Genomic DNA, 23,145 nt, shown 5'->3' with positions numbered 1-23,145 from the left:
GACCACGAGACAATTGGAGAATTTTCATGTAATTAAAAGCTGAATATTTAGTGCTGTTAAATGGAATTTAGGTTTATTTATTTAGCACCAATTCAATATGATAGTTGTTTCAAAGCAGTTTGTACTGTAACGTAAAGACCTTACAGTATTCTAGAAATAAACCCCAACAATTGAACAACCTAATATGAACAAGCACTTTGCGATGGTAGGAAAGAAAAACTCATTTTTAACTGAAAGAAACCTCCAGCAGAACCAGGCTCAGTGAGGTTCAACCATCCACCATGACCAGTAGTGGGGGATTGAAAAGATAAAGGAAGAAAGATAAAAGAAAAGAGAGCATAGAGAGACAAGAAAAAACACAGACTAGAGGAGGGAAGACGTGATTGGAGAAGAAGTCCTCAGTACACCACAGTGTATTACTTGAAGTTTTACAGCAGTCTGAGCATATTGCAGCATGAATAAGTGATGGATCAGAGTCATCTTACCCAGGCCTTTTCCTTATCATCTATAAGCTTTGTTGAAACAAATGTTTTGAGTCTAATATTAAAACTGCAGAGACTCTCTAGAACCTCTAGAAACCACAAATAATCCTGTAGTCTTAGAGGGTGGTGTGATGTTGGGATAATATGGTACTATGCGGTCATTAAGATCTGATATGATATGATATGATATGATATAGCTGTGATGAACACAAGCAAGATAACCTATCAGTGAGCGTAAACCATCAGCAATCATAATATCACTTACAAACTGAAGCTACACTGAATGTGATTTTTTTCACAATACCTTGAAACCTTTGCAGGATCTTGGAGTGCAATTTTATATTCTATTATATTTTATTTAGTGTTTATTTATTTTTCAGTTGAGTTTAATTTTGGTTACTATCCACACTGGGTTTTGTTCGTTCGGTTCATTTACTGTCTAAATGCTGAAACTTTGTAAATATAAAGGCAATCATCTGCACCCCGTAATTTATTTCTATTAAATTTTCGAGTATTGTTAATATTAATATTGTTATCATTGCAAGTAGTAGTATTAGTACTAAAAGTATTAATGAAGCCTTTTTATTATGAAATCTTAGAATCAGCACTCACCGGAAGTATTTGGCGTTACTCCCTGAGCTCACGCTGCCGTTACAACCGACCGCGCGCTGCTCTGGCTAGCAAGCAAGGAAGATGCTAGACAGAAATGGCGGTGACGGCAAGGCGAACAGCATGAAGTGCTGATGCATTACATAGATCAAAACGTTCGACTGGCAGGACACCGTTGGGCAAATGACAATGACGTCGAAATAGACCACCTTTTGTAGCTGTCAGTAGAAACCTACAACACCTTTCCGGGGGATTCTTCATCTGGTCAGCGGAGGACAGAAAACCTCACCGGGAGCATGGCTTCTTACAGCAACCAGGTAGCTAGCTAGCTAGCTGGCTATCATTAGCCTCCAAAACAACTCGTGCAGTCTCTTATTTTTGGACTTCAGATCGCTCTTTGATTCTGCACCATTTTGACCAAAGCTAACGCCACACAATAATTAAATTTTGGTCAGTTGTGTGTTGTTATTTTAAACATTTGGCCTGTCGTGTCATTGAACTGCTGAAGTACTAAAAAGTGCTTGCTAATGCCCCCCCTAAGCCTCATTGGAATACCACCAGCATGGTAACGTGAGCTAACAGGCCCCAGGTCCTTCCATTCAAATGAACCAGCAGTACTTTCCGTCGCAGTTCTTGGGGCGATGACAACCGCTTTTAATTAAACGACACGAAAACTTGCTCAAACAAATGTTCGTGATACTTCGAAGTTATATTCCACAAATGTCATGTAATATTTCTTAGAGAAAAGTGACCGAAAACTGCTGCGTGTATGCATGGCCCACCTGCTCAGTGCTGCCACAGGCCTGCTGCCATATCTTATTTTTATAACTACCAGTAAGTTATTGGTTTTCTCGGGGTAGTCAGAAAGCATAATAACGGTCTAGTGGAATATTTTGCATGCGATCACTTGGCGTTTATAAGTGTTTCTGGAGCGGTGTAACGTTTTCGTGCTGCTCGTTTAGCTTCTAGTATGCTAACTGTTTTGCACAGGTGGTGTGCTTAGACTTTGCGGTCTGTCCGCTAGCTAGTTAGCTAAATACACATTCGACAGTGTGGGCCTTCGTTGATAGCGAAGAGTTACTTGATATGGAAACAATGAGGATCAGGGTTGAGCGTGCACGCTGCTTACAGAGCCACCGTCCACGTGACTGAGCTTGGATTGGAGGTAACCTAACAAGTTTGGTGTTATTTCTGGAAAAGCTAGCTGTCATGTTGGAAGGCCCATTTTGAGGTCTAGTTTTACATGAAGAAACATGCCAGGTCTCTAGTCTACTAGTAAGAGACTCAATTAAAGTTTAGAGAAGAAAAAGCTCATATAGTAAAAATTAATCAGAAATGGAGTCAAGTGAAGTGTTCAGTTCTAACTTTTTTTCAGGAAACGGAACCTGGCTAACCACTGTAGTAAGGGAAATCTGCTGTACTAAAGTAATTCTGCATGCTTTCAACTTTCTTCCTGGCTTCCAAATTGAGCGTTTCTATTGGTTCACTCTTTATTAAAGTGAAAGTTTCAGGGGAAAGCCGGCTGAACATCCCCCCCCCCCCCCCCCTTTTTTTTTAATTTACATGTCAATATTTGGTGAAATAAATTCTCATAACTGAACTGACTGATACAGAGTTGCATAGTATTTTTTTGGTTTTTGTTAGTATGAATAGCATAGAGTGAATAGTAATGCATGGAAGCTTTCACAAACACTCTAAATTAGTGTTTTCCAGACTGTGCTCCACAGCAACGGTAACCCAGCAGATCTGGAGCATCATCAACTATTTCATTGGGTCTGCTTTCCTGTTTGTCACCACTTTTACTCTGTTACAAAACCCCTCATTTTAATAGCCATCCCTCTGTAAAGTAGTCACAGAAGGCAGGCGACTGAAAGGTTTGCTGTTGATTTATTGCTGAGTAAAAATACTAACACTGGGGCTAAAATTGGTCGATAAACAGGTGAGGCAGTAAAAGACATATGAGCACCAGAAGGGACATCGGTCTTCTGAGTAGAAGTTTAGCAAACAGGTAATTCTGGAAATGCTTATCAATTCTTCTGCACTGGGAGATAAAGGCAGATAGTGTTCTGCTTGTGGTAAGTCATCTTGTTAATGCATAATCTACCAAATGTGACACTTCAAATTAACATACCATTATTGCTCCTTTATTGTAGCTTATTGGCAAAGTTGAACCCTAGTTTGAAAACTAGTTAAAGTATTTCAGTGATTATATTTTATTTTTTGGGGTGGTAATTTTATTTGGGATTGTATTGGTTTTTGGTTTAGTTTAATAACCTCTAAGATTTAAAAAAGAGACATTTAAATTACATGAATATTTAAACCTTTTATTCCGATAGTCCTGTTATGATAGTCTGTCAAAAAAGTGTATTTTACCACTGTCAATGTAGACATCTGAGTCAAGGTTTTCTAAAGTTGTCTTGACCACAAAAAGCCTTACATCTCTGCTGAAATACCATCATTAACCTTAAGCTGTAGTTCAGGGGTATAGGCACGGTAGCATTTATTGCTTGTGTAAGTACGACATGTTATAACACCATAAAGATCTTTACACAGTGATGGCTATTTTTCATTTCTGAACACGGGAGCTGTATTTATCTCCTCTCCTTGTATCAGCAAGGCTGTGTAACCAATGGCCTTCCCTTTATATCTTACTCATTGACTGTTAGAGATTAAAAAAAGCTGTAAAGAAGTTTAAGTATAAACCACATCAGCTTTGTTACTGAGGGATTCTAGTAGTTTGATCCCTGTTTTGAAATTGGCATGTGTCCCATTATAGATGTGAAAACTGAAAACACAAAGAAACACAAAGAAATCCATGATTGGGAAACAGGAAATTGTAAATTAATCCAATTTAAAGCAAAACAAAAAGAAAATGCCAGCTGTGAAGATTAGTTATCAGAGTAACTTTACTTTTATCAACAACTATTGGCCGATCTACATGATTATGTGACATAGTGATAGCAGAGGGCCATTTATCAGCAAATTATTTAGTCCACTGTTATTAGTTCAATTGAGACTAAAGATTAGAAACTCTTCTCAATGTGACACATTAAAAATGTAGCAGCATCAAACTTTAAGCATCCTAAAAATGAATGTAAAAATAAATCTGCACCTTAAAAACATTTATCACTCAGTGAGTTTAGCTGCCATTAATCTGGAACTTGTCCTTGGGATGATTAATATCGGGGGCCCACAGGATTAAATTGTTCTTCTAGTATCATTGTTTCATCTTCCAATGGGAATCAGAATGTTCAAATAAGTCCTCATATTAATTAAAAGGGAATATGTGCCTGTGTTATGGCTTAGTCTGCTGAATCAATTTTCTGATACAGCAAAATTGAAAGTGTTCGCACATTTATGAGCAGTTGCTTTTGGCTGAGAGCAGACGAAATGGAAATGATTGTAACGCCGTTATTTGTCCCAATTTTTAATAATTTTAATGGTTTGTAATTGTTGCCACCCTTTTACTACATCACACTACCAGGCAGGCACAGGCATGCTCGGCAAACTCATTGAAAAACTAGTCTGACCTTATTTGTACTGGCACTGCAGCATTTTTATGTTCAGCCAAGTTGCCCATTAATAACTCCGCAGATCAGTTTAGGTAAACAAGCCTGTGCTTAGAATAAAACAAGATTGTTTGCGCGACATCAGTTTTAGAATTGTCGTAGTACATATCTGTATATTTCACAGCACTGACATAATTTTAAATTTGTGAACCACACTATCGCTAATAGTCAGTCACCAATAGTGAAACTCACTAAAGTCTATAAATCACCTTATCTTTCTAGTCTTATTCTTACTTATGACTACTTATTCTTCTTACTTCTTATTCTTGGCTCTTTCTTGTTTGTGTGATGTCGTCATTAAATTGTGCTAAAATCATACAGATGGCTAATTTGTTGTAATCCGCAGTCCAAACAATCAGCAAGGGAAGCTTAGTGTGGTACGTGTGGCATGCCTGCAGAAAGGAGCAAAGGGACATTCTTTCTGTTGTGATTGTATTAGCCATCCTGAGGCCGCTGGATCATTGCTGGCTGTTTGTCGCTTGTAGTGCCATTTCAGCAATGTGGGCCCTCGCGTGGGGCCTCGTTTGCAAAAAGTTATATATGCTTGAGCTGCAGTTTCTTTTCTCTGTGACTACCCTTTCACGTTCCACTGTTTATTGCACCGAAAAGATTAACAGCATGGCTAGTGAGTCCATTTTACCTTTTTTAAGTTGTGCATGTGGGCCCTTCAGTGGCTCAGTGTTTTTTTTGGGTTTTTTTTTTTTTTCCTCTCAAGGTATAACGCACAATTATAGTTGATGTCGTGGTGATTCTGTGGAAAATTAATTAATAACACTGTAAGCAACATCAGAAAACAGCAGTGTAGTAAAAACATGACAAATAATGTCGGTTTTTATACAGTCTGCCTAAACGTCATCAGAGGGTGCATGACGAAGCGCTGCGTGAAGATTTTTAAGCGTTCTAATTCATTTTGCCTGCATCCACTACACATAATATGAACCCCTACTACCATAGACCTGGCTTCATTTGAAGCTGGTTGTAGTGTGTGCAATGAGTAATATTGTAGTTTGATTGTTTTTGGCTAATCTAATAAAATGAGTTAACTTTGAAGTCTTAATTTCAAGTTCATATATGCAGCTTTCCATAAGTGCTGGCTGAGCAGCTGACTACTCATTTAAGTCTAGCTGGTTGCTTTATTAAAATTTCAAAATAATAAACTTCTAACAGTTTTAATTTTGCAATGCATATATACATTTTTTGATACCTGAAATATCAACTTCAAAAACAATTCGAAGATGATCATAGATTTTATGTTAGTGCCACCTCCTCGTGTCCTGTGTGTGTGCGCTTGACTGATGAATGTTTAATGGCATGTAGCGTCTTGAACTGATGGAACCTACCTCACTACAAGTGTTAATTTGGTAAACACGGGTGACACAAGTTGTTGATTATAACAAGGTCTGTCGGTCAGTCTGAGAGGTAGGGATGGGAATCAAGAACCAGTTTTTGTAGAAAACTGGTTCCCAGCAGTCAATTTCCTTGAAATTGTTAGTCTGCTTGCCTATCAATAGTGCTTATCCATTCTTGCACTCGCACTACAATCGGCTGATTTCAGTTTGTGTGTTATAGATGCAAAATAGCGATGGTAGTGACTTTCAAAATGGAGCCGGTGAAAATGGAATGACAATTGATAAATGAATCGATTGATAAGTGATATTGATAACGGAATCGGAATGGCTAAATTCTCATCAGTTCATATGCCGTCAGTGATGGATTCTTTCCTCTGCTCTCTGTTTCACCATGTCTGTGTGTGTCAAAGCAGAAGCAACTAACTCAGCTACACTAATAAGTAAAGTGAAGATACCATTATATAAGGGGAGTGGGTGGTATAGGTGGAAAAGTAGGTAAAATATGTTTAATTCAAATCCCAGTAATCTTGTGTCACCTCAAAGCTACACATGTGTTAAAAGCAGTCCGTGAAGTTACATCAGAGGCCTGCTTTGGCTTGGTTTAAGTACAACAATGCTTTTTATGATGCCTAACGGTTAACACAAAGCATTCTTTTGAATGCTTTGTGTTAACAAACTGACAAACCTACTTCACCTAGATAAAACAGGTCTAGATTCAGAGCTGTTTGTGCTCATGGTTTATGTATAACACTGCATGACTCATCAGTTTGCACAGGTTAGCATTGTAAATTGAATGAGTGATGAAGGACTGCTGTATGTGTCCCAATACCTAGATTCTGAAATGACGGCACCTTATGATTGCATTCCAGTTATGAGGTTGAATGACCTGTCTACAGTGAACACTGCTTAAAAATGTTCCCCATGATTTTATATTTTATACTAATGAATAATCTGAAAGTTCTTGATTGTTTTTAACTTTTTATTTTATTTTATAGTGTATTTTATTCCATTGTCTTTCCTTTTCAGTTAATGGTTGTATTAATTTTGTTCCCACAGTACATCTTTGGGGAATTCAGCCCTGATGAGATCAATCAGTTTTTTGTGACTCCACGATGTTATGTTGAGGTAAGCAGATTGGTCCAGAAAAAGCCGTAGCGGTCATTATTCCATTAATAAGTCATTATTAAATTAAAGAGAAAGAATTAAATTTATTTTTGTAGTAGTCGTGTTGGCCTCGTCAGGATATCCTCTCAATGGAAACAGCAAGGTTCCTGGAGAAATATAATTCAAATAAATTTGCTTATCAGCCCTAATAGTCCAAAATCAGGGCTTCAGGATTACTGAAATTGACCATTGAGCCAAAATGCATATATCTGGTAAATGGTAATTCTACACTTGACAATGGTCTTAAGATATCAGTCATGTCTATTTTAAGTATTACTTTTGTGGTTACCTGCTGGGTCTTTATCACAACTTATATTTTCTCTCTCTTTGCAGCTTCCTCCGTTCAATGACAAAGTCCAGTGTGTCACTCAGTCTTCTGGTATGTACTTCTTACATAAGCTAATTTCCTATATTTTATTTTTTTAATTATTCAAAATACATCAAAATACTCTAAAGTAGACATGGGCTGACTGTTCTCCTGCTCTTAGTTGGCATCAAGTTGTTTTTCACAGCAGGACTAAATGTATGGCTGAAGCCCAGGTATAGCTGATCTGGCTGGCCTTGCAGGAAGATGCTTTTCCTGTCATTTATTTGTATTTTTTTTATACATTTGTGCAATATTGTTTGAAACGGTTTATAAATTCCACTAAATCTTGACCCTCCCCACCACCTTTTTTTTCTTTTTCTTTTTTTTGCCCACCAAACTCAAAAATGTTAGAGCAGCCACCTTTCTTTCAAATAGTACCTATATGCACATGACAATTGCCTTACCTTGATTTGTATTGATTATTTAGGATCTTACTGCACTCCTGCTGTACCTTTTATTATGGAGTCTATGGGACTGCAGGTTTGCGGTGAGTTGAGGAGTCTGATACCCTCTTGTACGTTTGCTGTAAAACTGAAAATCCAGGTTTCAAAAACTGGTGGCTTTCTAAACTTTTTGCCTGTATTCTTTCTCTTGCCTGTTGGTAAAACCTATATAGCTTTGCATGCTTAAGGTACTGCGAAGTATCTTATCTTTTCTTGCATATAATACATTTTCACTACTGTAGGTCTCCGTTACAATAAAATTGAATTGCATTTTAATGACTTACCAATCACGGCTTATTTACTAAGGGCATAGAGATGATTTTATGCGGTTGCTAACATGTGTGTACATGTTTATTCTTAAGTTGAGGTTTCACTGCTGAATGCATTTTACAGTAATGAAGTGCAATTTCAGTAACACTAACACTAACAGATTCCTCTCATCTCAGTAGAGGGAGTACCTTGTGTTTCAGTGCCCTCTTACCTTCTGCAGGGGATCAGAGATTACATTTGGTTGGCCAATCAGCTGTGTCATGATGACTTGGATGATTTTTTTCTTTCATATTTGCACTTGCTAATGTTTCACCTTTGCACTTTGCACCTCTCGCTGCATAATAACTTACAGTTCAAACTGCTGTGTGACACATTTTGTCCAAAAATTAACTTATAAAAACTGATGTATTTGTTTTACATTGTTCTGTATTGCTGAAGTTTCCAACACTTAAAAATGCTGTTAAAAATATTCAGGAAGTAAGGATTATTGATGCGTGTCTGCAGTCAGTTAAGCCAGACTTCCTTTCTATTGACTACCTTTGGTTATCAACCGTATTGTATCCCTTTGTAATCTTTTTTTAATGTGATTTTAGACACTTGTTAAATCGCATGTCATTGCCTAAATAAAAAACAAACAAACAAAAACATTTTAATTAAATCTTCAAGAATGATTGAGAAAAATGGTATCTCAAATTGTCAGCAAAATAAACTTGGCTTATAATAAACCATTAGTTAAAACTATTGATTGTCAACTTGACATTGAATGTTTTTTTTGTAGCAGTTTAACTTGAATAGTTTCAACAGAATATTGATAACATCTGGCCACTGACCACACAGGATTGTGCCAAAAATGTTTTTTATTTATTTTTAGTTTATTGGGGGTTTTTTTCCCCTTCAAATCAGAATCATAAGTAAGTGAAAGAAGTTTTATCCATAAGACTATATTGTCCTTCCCAGACCCAATTTTAAGTGTTGAATCACCCCACTTCTGGAATTTATGTGAGACCAGAAGGAATTTGGTTTGGATTGGACAGCAGTAGTTGTCAAAAATAGGTCTAGAAGAATTTCTTTTTGTTGGTATCTTTGATCCTGTCAGAGCTCCCACGACCCCTTGAGTAACAGTTTGCTTGTTCAGGAAAAAGGATTTTATGTGACGTTCTGCAGCAAAGTCAGATACCACAGCCTGGTTTTAATATGTAGGAATTAATCTAAACAGTGCTCTGTATTTCTAATTGACTGAAATATTATCTGCAGGAGAAGACTATCAGCACATTGAGTTTGGTGTTGACGAGGTGATGGATTCCAAGGCTGTTGGGGGCAACGATCCTTTATACAAGGTGTCGAGTACCCTAAACCCACAGGCTCCTGAGTTCATCCTGGGCTGCCAGCCGGCCCAGAAAGCTCAACAGACGGCTTCTCCAGCAGCTGATGTCCCTGACGGGGCACACTTCAACTCACTGGACGGACCTGACTCGGAGGCCTCAGCCCTGGACAATCACCAGCCGTGCCCGGACATGGACGGACTCCCTGGCAGCCTGGGACAGAGAGAGCGAAAGAAAAAGAAAAAACGACCGCCTGGGTACTACAATTACCTGGAACCGTCAACTGGCAGCAACAGCAGCAGCACCAGTACAGCGGATGGGACACCTGTGACAGCACTGGTGAACGGACATGCACTCAGTGGCCCACACCACAGTACTGAGGATGTGGACAGTAAGGCATTGTCAGGGGCTGAACTTTCCACCCCGGGACCCGCCTCCACAGCAACACCAACAGCTGCTGTGGCAGCAGCCAAGTGTGCCCCCACATCCACTGCCAATCAGAGGACTAGTGATAGCCCTGATGACTCTTCTTTGGACTTAGCAAGTGGAGCTGCCTCTTTATCAGATGGCAACAATGCCACTTCCCCCTGTTCATCCTCCTCTCAAAGCAGAGGGATGACAGAGGGACCAAGGACTGCAGATCAGCAGCCAGATCATTTGGCTCCACAGAGCCCTGAACTTTCAGATACTCCACATAGCCCCCTCTCCAAATCACCTCTTCCTACTTCAGCTGCTGTCATCTCTGTCATCACTTCCATTACGACTACTGAACTAGAGGGAGGAGAGATGGCAGACAATGGGGTGGCAAATGGGCTAGCAGAGTCTACCACTCCTGTCAGTGTAGATGGACACAAAGAGGACATTGAGAGTGGGGACCAGGTTCAGCAGGTCATCCCAGAGTCAGCTGCCCAGTCAGTAGTGACAGAGCAGGCACATTCACCTGCCACTCCAGCTGCACCTACTGCTAATCTTCCGAAATCCTGGGCTAGCCTCTTTCACAATTCCAAGCCTCTACCTGGTGGCCCTCAGGCATTTGTGGAGGTAAAGAATGTTGTGGAAGCAGTATCTCCCTCTGTCGCTGTGCCAGAGCAGCCTGAGAAAGTTGGGGAAGTAAAAGAAGGCCCTGTCCATGTATCTGAGGATCCTATGGCCCCTAAACTTGCAGGTATTTTATAAAGAAGCTGATAATTTACCTTCTAAAAACATTCCACCATTACTACTTTTTAATTTGGTGTAAGTTTATAACTTATTTTTTTGCAAAAAGTATATTCTGCGAAATTCAATCCATCCCACTTGGTGGCAGTGTTGAGGTGATTGTACTGTTCATACTTGCATATCTAACAGAATAAGCTTTTAAAATTGGGATCACTGGAAAGAGTAGGGTATATTTTAAAAAAGAGATACATTTTTGCAGCTCATTATACTGATGGTATGGTAAGTTTGAGATGCACAGATTTCTCACTGACAGCTTACTTTAAAGAGAAGTTAAGGGACTGTTGCATTCATTTTCAAGAAATGACCACTAGATGGTAGTGCTACATGCAGGATGGCTATCCGATTTTATTTATTGTTTAAATCATTCCAGTTATTCCTATCAGAGCTGCAGTATGGGTATAAATGATCAACTGCAAGGAGCTGAGATGTGACACCTCATGAATACTTTGTTTTTTTACTTAAGGAAATGAGATAATGATTCAAGATGAGTCACAGCCTCAGATTTCACACAGTGAAACAGCATCTTGAAATGTGTTATTGATCGGAACAGTCTGATTTTACAAGCTGGTAGACAGAATGAAAAATGCAAAATATTGTGTTGTTTCTTGTCCTCAAATCGTATTCAGTGTTTTGCTCTTAACAGTGGTGTGCTGATTGTTTTCTGGGGAGATGAACCTAATTACACTACATTTTGTGGTTGTTGTCACAGAAGGTTACGGGAACTTACCAGGCTTAATTAGTTTGTCCTCTCTGACACTGGTTTGAGGTAGAATTTAAACACAATCCTGTGAAAGTTCACATATTCAACACACTGTCTCTCTTCTAAGGTACCCTTCAGATATTATGTCTCCCTTCAGATAAAACTTTCTCATTTCGCGTAGCGTGACAGCGATCAATCTTTGCCATTTTTTTAGGGAGTAGTTATTCTAGAAGTGTGCAGAAGTACACACAATGCAAGTATGGCACATCATAGCAAAGAAGGTAGGCTATAATTATTAATGCATTTACTGTAAGATGGAAATGTATACTCGCTGTTGAGTAGCGGGCATGTTGGTTTCTAAGCACGTTAATTTAAATGTGTTTATTTGATGGTGTTTAGTCTTGAACTTAAACAACCAGACTAGCTTGAAATACACCAGTTTGGAGCCACAGACTAGCTGTTTGTATATATAAAAGTGATTGATTGAAATGGACCAAAAAGAAAAAATAATCTATCCATGTATATATATTCTTTAGCACTGCAGCAAACTATCTTTTTTTCCTGCCTTTTCTTTATATGCAAGTTTCTTGGATACTTCACACTTGTGTGCATATCACTGTTCAAAAGTAGTTAGAGGTTGGTAAAATCAGAAAAGTAGACCATAATCAGACATGAAACAGTGTCCATTTCTACACTGTAAATATGTATATATTGGAAAAATATAATACCCATAGGAAAAAGCTGTTAAAGGGTTGCTGTCTGTGACTGACATGATAAATGAGATGCGATTAACTGACATTTAGTTTTAATTGTAACTTAAAAGTGAGCTCAGTGGTTTGACTTGTTATGAAAATGGAGACAATACCAATTTGTAAAGAAGTAACAATGATTGTACTTATGATTTATTTGTTCTGTCTAAATGTGCATTTGCCTCTGTTCCTTTAGTCTCAGCCAAATTGATGTTTTTTGTTCTTATTTGTGTGAAACTATGAAACTATTCCCACGTTACCATGGAAGCTGTCTTTTTGAATGACAGTCTTCCTTCCTAGGCGTGGTACAGCAAGACCTTGGTCTTATTCATTCAGTCTCTTATGCTGTTGCCATTTGAGGCAGGAATAGACGAAGAAACAATTGTTTTGATGTATCGCTATGACACATACTTTTTTCATTGTCACAGCTGTGCGAAGCTACCTGTTTAAGAATATTGTGTTTTCTTTGAATCCCCAGAACTTATTGAGAATGTGAAGTTGATACATAAACCAGTGTCTTTGCAGCCGAGAGGACTGATCAACAAGGGAAACTGGTGCTATATCAACGCTGTATCCTTTTCATGCTTCATATTTTATTGTTCTTTTGATTTTAACTACTTGGTTGTTAGTTTCTTGATGTTACATTGTTATTAAGCCAAATGGCCCAAGTCTCAGGGCACGTGTGCCACTGTAAAAATATTACTTGGTTGTAACGTTGTTTCAAAACCTTTATAGGGCCTGCTCGTTTGATGGCATTTAGATTGCTAACAACTTAGTTATTTTGAGGTATATCTGGTTCATTTGATATCTTAACATCAGTCGCGTGTAAATGTGATAAGATATTGCTGACAACAATGCTGTGATTTTGGTGTCTGTTTCTTTGTTTAGTGTTGGGATTTTTTTTCTCTCAAACTGGTGGAAAATTTGAGACTTTTCCCACGTGTATTTTAACTAATTGAATGCAAAAGACGTCTCAATTTTAAGACTTTTAAAGACCACCGGGGATTTCCTCAGTTTAAAACTTAATCACACATTTGCATCAAATGCAGATATCTTTAAGTAGCTTGTCATAATACCTTTCCTACACATCATTTTTCATCTTGACTCTGAACACACAGACTCTACAGGCCCTGATTGCCTGCCCTCCCATGTATCACCTGATGAAGTCCATTCCTCTGCACAATGAAACGCAGAGACCATGCACCTCCACACCCATGATAGACAACTTGTAAGTAGCATTTCTACAAGTTTATATCTTTTTATTAAAAAGCATCAGCCATACAGACATCGCAGTTGTTTGTGTCTCTCAGTGTAAGACTGGTGAACGAGTTCAACAATATGCCCGTGCCATCTAAAGCCAAACAGCAGGGTAAGATATTAACACAGCATGCCCAAAGATATTTGCGTCATTTCCTGTTGGCGTCACTGATGATTTAAGATTCCTAACTGTGTTTACAGCTGTTGGAGATAAGGTCACAAAAGACATCCGACCTGGTGCACCTTTTGAACCAACTTACATTTACAAACTCCTCACTCTCATCAAATCAAGTCTTTCTGAGAAGGTAAACCACGGTGTCAGCTTTATATAAACACTGCAAATCAGCATGTAAGGGTGTTTTTGTTTTTAAATAACAGTTTAAATGTACTTCTTGTGGGACAGACAGTGCCCACGGGAGGTTTTGTTGTATTTAAGAAACATTTTAGCAGGACATAACTTATTTCCTATTTAACATTCAACCTGCTGATTCAAGTCTGAATTGGTTTTAATTAAGAAAAGAACTCTGATGCACTGTAGGAGATGGTTATCTTCGATATTTAATGAGGCTTCCTTTCATCCTGCCTCTTACTGTGTGCATGCTTTCTTTCTGTTTACCTCAGTGAATGAGTTTGCTTTTTTTTTTTTTTTTAATGTCTGCAAGATTTTTATTTGACTTTAGGCATTCTTTGAAGAGTTAATGTGGCTGATGTCCTTATGCTTTAATCTCAGGGTCGACAAGAGGACGCGGAGGAGTATCTTGGGTTCACGCTCAATGGATTGCATGAGGAGATGCTAGCATTGAAGAAACTAATCTCGCCTCAGGAAGAGAGTAAGTAACTTGTCTATGAATAGCATATGCCAGGTTAAGTCTAAGCATGCTTTGCCCTTTTTTGCTTATGTTATCTTTAGAGTAACTTCCCTAGTGTTGGCCTAAATTAATTCTAAATAGAAACAAAAAGCTAGTATTGCAGCATATTAAATCATTTCCCTCTTTTCCTTTTTCTATTTTTTTTTTATTATAAGCTGAAATCATTTTAATTGACTCTTGCCAAAATGGAAAAATGGCTCAGAGGGAAACTTCACATCCAGCTTGGTCTGGGCAGAGCTGCTGCTACTGAGAGCCTGAAGTGCCTGAGTGAAGCTGTGGACATATTCTCATGCCTTCATCATTAGACCAAACATTATAACAATTCTGATAACTTTACAACCAAAGGCCAAAGGACTGCTAGCTAAGCTTTGACATGGAAATTGTTCCAGAGTTTACAGTAAACCCTTTTGGCCGTTTTTACAAAACGCAGCCAAAGCGAAGGCTTATTTAATGTGTTGTTAGTTTGCTGGCAGCCACCCATATGCGGGGGTGTTTTTCACAGGTATTGTGGAGCTCTTCCCATCACAGAATGAATTAATGACTGTTGATATAGCACTTTTATTTATTTTTATTTTGAAAGGAGCACTGGCAATTGTCCAGCAAATGAGAATCTACTCAAATGAGAGCCAATCAATCCAAAACTTATAGCCCTGTAGTTCAGAATGGAAGATATTTGTACTTATCTCAGTTAAGACGGCTCAGTTTTAGAAGAGATTTTGCTTTCATGCACTTTAAAGATCAAATAGCTGTTCTTCAGAGTGGTTTACATTTATTTATGTTTTTTTTAACAGAAGCTCTCACACCTAATGGGCCAGAGTCCGAGCCAGGTGTGGAGGAGGATGGTGCTGATAAGGAGGAGGAAGGTAGTGAGGATGAGTGGGAGCAAGTGGGTCCCCGAAACAAGACTTCAATCACTCGCCAAGCTGACTTTGTCCGCACACCCATAACTGATATCTTTGGTGGACACATCAGGTACATGCCAGATTGCTGTGAAACCCTCTGTATAGGAAGAAGTTCTGATTAAACTTAATAATGTTGCATTGTCTTGCTTCCTGTTATACACCAATCAAAAATTTGTATCGGCTCCATCTGCGAGTCCTCAGCTGGTTACTGGGTTAAAGATTTTGACCTCGTTTCATGGTGACATCACAAATTAGTCATCCACCCCCAGTTTTTTCCAGCTCTTCTCCAGCACGCACCACAGCACTTCAGAATGGCAGCCCATGTGGGTCAGTGCGGTCAAAAGTCTCGACAGCATGACGTGGGGCAACCATCCACAAACAAAGGTCTTAACTTTCAGACAAATTGCAAAGTTAAGAATCTGCGGCTGTTGCCTGACTAAATAATATGTTCTGCAAGGTTCTGGTCTGGCACGGTGATGGTGTACGCTGGTTGCACAGTGTTTTAAATGTCCTTAAGGATTTTTTTCTCCGAAATGGTTGTGAGAGAAACTGAATATAGGCATGTGTTTACAGAGTGGTGGGTATGCCCACAGAGCTTGGCTATAACCCATCTACTCCTTTTAAACCGCTGTTCAGAGAAATTGGTTTGACTTGGGGAATTACAGCAGTAATCATTAGTAGATTATCATCTTTCTTGAATTTAAAGGTTTAATTAAATGACTTGCATGATTATAGTGAAAGCTGTAAACTGCAAAACAAACTGAATCCCTCTGAGTAGTTTTAACAGGAATTTCAGAAAGTGGTTAGAAAGTGCATCATAATGTATTTGAGCTGATTGTGTTATGTTGTATGTTTTGACTACTGAGAGGTAATATTATTAAAAATCTTGCTGGTATTGGTTTACAGTTCTAACAACTGGCTGGTTTGCTTCTTTCTTAGATCGGTGGTGTATCAGCAAAACTCTAAAGAGTCGGCCACTCTGCAGCCATTCTTTACCCTGCAGCTGGACATCCAGTCAGACAAGATCCGCACTGTCCAGGAAGCTCTCGAAACCTTGGTGGCTCGAGAGTCAGTCCAGGGCTACACTTCTAAAACCAAGCAAGAGGTATTAGAAAAGTAAACTTTGATGACATGTTTCAGTTCAGATCGGTGTTGCGTTGCAGTTTTGTGATCTCGAATTCCATTTTTTTCCCCTTTCTTTTTTTTCTTAATGTTTTTTCTGACTTTAACAGATCACACAAAATAACGTGATTTTGTGTAGTAATTTATTTTTGGAATTGATGTTTAGATGAAGAGTGATGTTGGGTACACACTGTAGAACACAACATCACTGATTTCATCACACATATTGTAATCATTGCCTTGAACCATGGTATAGACCCAACAACAACTAAAGGAGGAGGAAAACTTCAGGGATCGGTGCAACAGTGCTGTGTTAGAACATCAGGCTAGAAGAACTGGTGCAGGAACATCTGCTCCACAGCTGTATAATAAGCATTTTTTTTGGGGGGGGGGATCTTACGTTGGTCTTTTTGTCCTGAAATGTTACTTTGGTACTTCTAAAAGCCAGAGAATATAAAAACACTAGTTGCTTCTTTGAACGTCTTAGCTGATTTTATTTCCAGCAAAATGTTAAAGCCTTGCTTTGTGTTCACTTTTTTTGACAAATTTTATTTCTACAGTTAGTTTTGTAACTGTGAAACTGTATTATTTAATGTGCATGGTAAATTCTGCGACTGCTCACTGTTCTCGCTGTTGCTTTCAGATTGAGATAAGCCGAAGGGTTACTCTAGAAGAGCTGCCCCCTGTGCTGGTACTCCATCTCAAGAGATTTGTTTTTGAAAAGTCTGGAGGCTGCCAGAAACTGACAAAGAATATTGATTACCCCGTTGACTTGGAAATCAGCAAAGGTATGGCTCGATCAACACTCCACTGAGGTGTCAGTGTCATTGCAAGGCCTTTAATTCGATTTACCTAGTCTATATATGTGTCAGTGTTATACTTGGTTCATGAACAGCCCACAGTGCCTTTAAGAGTTGATCCAGATAATTGGTGTGCACCATAACAAAGCAGACTGGCAAAAGTTGAGAAGTGTATATTGTTTTTGTTTTTTGTTTCAAGCTTTTCGAATTAATGTTAAAAAAATGTGGTTTTTAAAGTGATATTGAGTTTAATACTGTGCTGTAGTCAAATATGCCACAAGTGAATGTGATAAAATTGAGCTTACAGCTGCAGTTTATACCATCAAATTATGACATTTCAACTTCTTGATTTGACAGAAATTGTGCAAACTCAGATGTGTTTCCAAGTGACTCTTCAGACCTCACTGCTTGTTAATTACAGCAACATCAGCATGATTTTCATTAAAGGCTGTCAAATTTCACATTGCAACAGTAAAACATGGTGCAGAACGTTCTGTGTTTTTTAGTCCTGGTTTAAGCAGTCATTAAAAACATCATGGTCTAATTAGTGGATTTTCTTTCAGATCTTTTGTCCTCTGGAGTGCGAAGCAAAGTTGTGAAAGGCCAAAGAACTTACAGGCTCTTTGCAGGTTTGTGTTTTGTTAATTTGGGCCATATTGTTTTTATATCTGCTGCATAATGTTGTAATTAAGCTTTATTTTATACTCTGTTGTCACTCTGGGAGTTAGTAATTCGTTGTGATGCGATTCCACTGACCACAAAATGACAATGCTGCCAAGGGTGAAAAAAGATTGCTGTTCTGTCTTGTTGAACCTCAGCTGGTTCTTTCATTTCACGCCAGGAAATTATTTTGGATAGTAATACAAAAAACACAAACATCACTCAGCTCAAGCAAAAGCCACATTAAACATCCTGTTTTATTTTCAAGCAATATACAAAATACAAAATATGAAAAATGCACAAACAACTGTCAATAACAAGCTCGAGCTTGGAATGGTTTGAGTTCTGCTTTATCCCTAATATGTCAGAGAAATAGATTTAGTGATTAGGATATCAGGAACATAGTCATGTTAAAAAAATTCAAAGGTCATATCAGGGAACAAAGTCATCTTCCTTAGCGGGTTTTAAAATTGGGTAAATACAGCCTCAACAACATAATTTCACACAGTGTCATTTTTTTAGTTAATTAAAGTCAAGCCAAAAATTCAGGAGTGAAGCTTAAATACATCTTTACTGCTTTCAAAGGAATTAAGAGGGTAAATAGCAGCCAGGTGCAACTGATCATTGGCAACACCTCAGTAAAAGCAGACATTTTGGCAGTTTGCTGGTCTGCAGCATTCAGGCGCGTGTTTGTAAAATACCACAATCTTGGGAGTGGGTGTTCCAACGAATTCACCCCAAGGCCTGGCTGGGTATTTCTCAGAAACTGCAGGTTACCCAAGAGTTAAATCATTTGTAGTTAGCATGTTAAAACTGAACAAGTATGACTGGTTTGGAAGGTTTGCCAACAGAACGCCTCTTCTCTCTATAAAGAGCGTGGCAGAACAGCTTAGGTTTGCAAAGTTGCATCTGAACAAACCACAACACCTCTGGAACAATGTCCTTTGGACAGATGAGACCAAATTAGAGATGTTTGACCACAATGCACGGCACCACGTCACTGAGTGGACCAAGAACTGATTCCTGTGTCTTCCAAAGTATTCTAGAATCAAATGTTAGGCCATCTGACAACCAGAGGACTCCTAGATTAGGCGATGCAACAGGATAATGTTCCCAACCACAGCAGCAAATCTACAATAATGACTGAAAAATAAGAGAATCGGTGTTCTAGTGTTCCAGTCAAAGAACAGGCCTGAACCCCATTGAAATGTTGTGTGATGTGACCTTGAGAGCTGTGCATAAATGAATGCCCGCAAACCTAAATGAACCAAAGCAAACACAATTCCCAACCATGTGAGAGAATGAAGCTGACACATAAAGCTGCTTATGCATTTTTGGTTTATTTATTCTTAAATATATGAGGAGACATTGTAATATGTACTGTAGGTATAGTGTATTCTTTACGCTACACCAATGTGCTGATCACCTGATCTTTACTGGCTTGCTTTTACTTAAGAATTGCTGGCACTACAGTGCCCAACATTGAGGTCATGGATGAGTAATACCTTAAATAAAATTTTCCACTTTTCTCCAACTTCACCAGTTGTGTATCACCATGGAAACAGTGCGACAGGCGGTCATTACACCACGGATGTCTTCCACATCGGTCTTAACGGCTGGCTGCGCATTGACGACCAGACAGTGAAGGTCATCAACCAGTACCAGGTGGTGAAGCAGACTGCAGAGCGCACCGCCTACCTGCTGTACTACCGTCGCGTCGACCTGCTGTAGACACACACGCACATCCCAACGTACATGCAAGATACCCTGAATATATTCACAAACACACACAGAACATGCATCCTCAATGCACTCGTTGACAGTACATCTACACACGACACAGACACACAAAACTAATGAACAGGAACACTGCCTAACTTGTTCTCTTGCAAGATTTTCCTCTTCTTCCCTCCTGTCCCCGCTTTCCTGAGAACCAGCTTTTCCAACACCTTTTTCCTCGTCTCCTTTTTTTCTTCTCCTTTTCTTAAGAAGAGAGGCAAGCTGCATTCACAAAGATTTCCCTGTGACTGCTCTCTTCTCTGTGCACCACTGCTGTGTTTTGAGTTCCTCTTTTTTTGATTTATTTTTAAAGCAGCAAGGAAGGACTGTTGAATAGGCAGATTGGGGTTGCAGGTTAGGACCTGAGACTCACCTCTGACTGAGCCCACAGCTCGGCTCAAACAGTGGACTCACTCATGCAAGAAAAACTATCCACCACGGGCTGCAAATGGACTATCAGTGTTTGCCTTTTTAGTTAAGGGGGAACTGTCGGCCTAGTGAATTTGCAGCAGTTTAAAAGCCTGTTAATTGCCCTCGTGCACTGAAAAGGCCCAGCACCAGCATTATCACAAGTCTCTCCTCCCAAGGCCAGGTTTCTTCTTTGCCACCACCACAACCACCACCAACTCCTTCTCCTCCGTTTTGTCACTTTTATGATGCTTTTTAAGTCTACTGGAGCCATCAAAAACATCGGGGGGCGGGAAGTGAGTTGGGAATGGGAACTGAACGTTTTTGTTGTTTTTGAGGTCCTTCTTATGTTATTCGGGTTTAGATTTAGGGGGTAAAAGAAAAAATATCTACAAAATATTAATGAGCTTTAGAACTTAATAAGCTTCTGTGCACAAAATATAAACTGATTGATTACAAGTACAGTAAAATGCATAATTTACCAATATTTAGATTCAAATGTAAAGGAAAAAAGTCTAAGGTCTAGCTGACTGAATGCCTGTTTGGGTTCTGAAGGAATGTGCCTGTGTTTTTTTTTTTTTTTTTGTTTTGTTTTGTTTTGTTCTTTTAAGACTCAGTTCTTACACTGGAGAAGTGGCAGCCAGTTAAGACAGATCCCACTGCAAACCCCACCCTTGTACATTTTCTTCTCCTATCATGATTTTTAATTGTTTGTCTTTTCTTATGTAAAGGTTCCATCTGTGTACTGGTGGCTTATCAGTGTAGTTTTGAGCCACACCATCTTCCTTAACCCCCAACTTAGCAGAAAGCAGGGGGGCTGCCTTAGGTTCATTGTGTGACGTTTTTCCACTCAGTGTACGAGTCTAACCCTAATCAGGCAGCGACTGCAAGTCTAATGTAGGTGAAGAGTAAAGGGAATGTACCTGACACCTGTGTATTTACTCTTTTGTGGCTCCGTGGCTCCTCACAGTGGAGGGAGGAAAACTGAGTGTTGCGGGGAAGTTGGACAACATCTGTGCTAAGCTCTGCATAAAGACCCCAGGCATGCACATAAAAGGAGCTAGTGTTTGCTTTTGTTGAAGATGATTTTATTTTCTGTTGATGATTTCACTTATTGTGATGATTTTTGTTTATGTCACTAAAAAAAATGTTAGGTTTATTTCTTTTCTGTTTTTCTTCGTCATTGATCATTTATCGGATGTCCTAATGCTCTTGCTCCCTTCAGAACAATATGCTTGCATTTAAGTTGGTTTGAAAAGAAATTACAGCGGCTAAAGCACAACAAATAAAATTGAACTAGTTCTTTGCTTGAATTTTATTTCAATTTATGTCATGGGTTTTTTTTTTGTTTGTTTGTTTTGCTCAAGGCCCATTTTATTCCAACCACCATTGTCAGTATCTCAGTATTAACACAGCAGCACAAGTATTTTCACATGATTTTATACAATAAGAACTGGGGACATAGGCGAGATAGTGGTTAACCATTTCCCTGCCTCTGATCAAAGAAAAGCTGCAGTGTAATGACATTTCTTTTCTTTTCTTTTAAGAGCTTTGTGTGAATTTAATAAGTCTCTTGAAATGGGAATCAATGAGAAAGTTGGTTCCTATCTTTAAATTAAAGTTTAGTAACATAGTAACATTTTTCAAAATTACACACTAGATTTAAAGTATTTTAGCATCGTTACGTGGTGAAAATATTGATTAAAGTTCCTTGTAGGTTTTCAAATCAGAAGCCTTCCCCACGTGAAACCAAAGGTCAACATTATATATAGGCCCTACAGCCTACCATTCACTTTATATCCTACCATTTTTCATTCAGTCTCGTTGCCATTTGTCATCACAGTCCGCTGATCGTCACACACAGGGAATGGCATGCTGCTTAGATAGTCAGTACATCCTAAAATCTGGTTCAGTCTTGCCGCTGGCTTCGTAGTCATTTCTGCACACATTGTGACATTGTTGATTTGCATTCTTTCTTTTCCCTTTTTAAAGAATGTTTGGATGATGGGACTTTAGAACAGATGGCTTATGCTTTCAGTTGTATAGTTTTTATCTCGGTCTCAGATGGCTGGTCAGGAAATGTGCTGGTGAAATGCTTCAATGATGTCTTTCTTTCAGTATGTGCTCCTAACTCTAATGTCTGCTGGGAACTGTTGGGATATTATTGACATAAAAAAAATCTATACTGTCTTTTAATTTCAAGCCTCCAGCATCTATTTTGTTTATTGTTCAAATAAAGGATTGTGCAAAAAGCAGTTTGCTAATCAAGTGTAGTCTAAAGACTACCTGGCTTCATTATCCGCTGAAAACCTTTGCAGCCTCTACTCCGCGGCCTGGCTTACAGAAACATGTGCACAATAAACTGAAACAACAAACAAACCCAAAATGATCCACAGAGTCTTGGTCTACCACACATGCTTTAATTGGTCTCTTGTTTCTGTATGTCAACATGTACTATGTGTAGTATTTGTAGTATGTTATATCTCCCCCTCCTGTGGTCTCACTGGCAGCCTCAGTGCTCTTTAAGGCCATGGCTGCTCTCGCCTCCGTTTGGTTTAATGGGAAGCAGACCTATCATTGAAAAATTTGCAGTGTAAGGGTTTTCTGCCCTTTAGTGTTCTTTACTATTTATTCCTTTCTTACTATAGCTCACTCCTCTACTGCAATGTGGCTTTACTGTGAAATTTACAGTGGAGTGTAGTATTTTTCTTGTTAACGTTAGAAGGCTACTTTAAGATCTTCCCTATTATAGCCTGAAAAGAAAATGTCACGTTGGAACATCTACAGACAGACCACCTTTACTAACAAAGAGGCTCTCTCAACTGTTTCAGGAATGATGTCGTGGCCTGCTCCTACCTATGGTTTGTTTTTGTTTTTTGATTTTAAAACTAGGGCCTATTTTTCAACAGCAAGTATTGCACCATTCACTACCAGATCTTAAGTGCAAGAATGCATGGAACTGGTTCAGCACCACATGTTATTTTCTGTAATGTGAGAATATTGTTGGGCCAAGGTGACGGAAGCAACAGGAATTAGTGATTATTCTGAGTCTCTTTAGGCAACAAAGTCAAACCACATGTAGTGGAGCAGTTGAGTTTTACCACACAAA

The 23,145-nt window shown here is 38.9% G+C and overlaps 1 protein-coding gene across 2 annotated transcripts; it reads left to right on the top strand.

Annotated features, from left to right (window-relative positions):
- Positions 1–1,127: 1,127 nt before the first annotated feature.
- usp10 (ubiquitin specific peptidase 10) lies at positions 1,128–22,309 on the top strand. Of its 2 annotated transcripts, XM_080884180.1 has the most exons (15): positions 1,128–1,408; positions 7,066–7,134; positions 7,507–7,552; positions 7,968–8,027; positions 9,508–10,740; positions 12,718–12,809; positions 13,358–13,467; positions 13,550–13,608; positions 13,698–13,801; positions 14,227–14,326; positions 15,157–15,337; positions 16,207–16,372; positions 17,033–17,177; positions 17,753–17,818; positions 19,393–22,309. In XM_080884180.1, the coding sequence occupies exons 1-15, from the start codon at positions 1,388–1,390 to the stop codon at positions 19,578–19,580; spliced, it is 2,640 nt and encodes an 879-aa protein (XP_080740306.1). In that variant the 5' UTR covers positions 1,128–1,387; the 3' UTR covers positions 19,581–22,309. The 2 variants fall into 2 exon arrangements, with proteins under 2 accessions (XP_080740306.1, XP_080740307.1); XM_080884181.1 differs by lacking the exon at positions 7,968–8,027.
- The last annotated feature ends 836 nt before the right edge of the window (positions 22,310–23,145 follow it).

Source organism: Rhamphochromis sp. 'chilingali', assembly GCF_963969265.1.
Source record: "Rhamphochromis sp. 'chilingali' genome assembly, chromosome: 6".
Lineage (NCBI taxonomy): Eukaryota > Metazoa > Chordata > Actinopteri > Cichliformes > Cichlidae > Rhamphochromis > Rhamphochromis sp. 'chilingali'.
The sequence above is the reverse complement of the archived record's forward strand: the minus strand, read 5'-3'. Positions and strand labels throughout refer to the sequence as shown.

Excerpts from the sequence above, each read along its gene's own strand:
- usp10 (XM_080884180.1), top strand. The coding sequence starts at position 1,388 with ATGGCTTCTTACAGCAACCAG. Across the intron at positions 8,028-9,507 it reads TATGGGACTGCAGGTTTGCG|GAGAAGACTATCAGCACATT; the intron begins GTGAGTTGAGGA and ends TATTATCTGCAG. Across the intron at positions 15,338-16,206 it reads ATCTTTGGTGGACACATCAG|ATCGGTGGTGTATCAGCAAA; the intron begins GTACATGCCAGA and ends CTTCTTTCTTAG.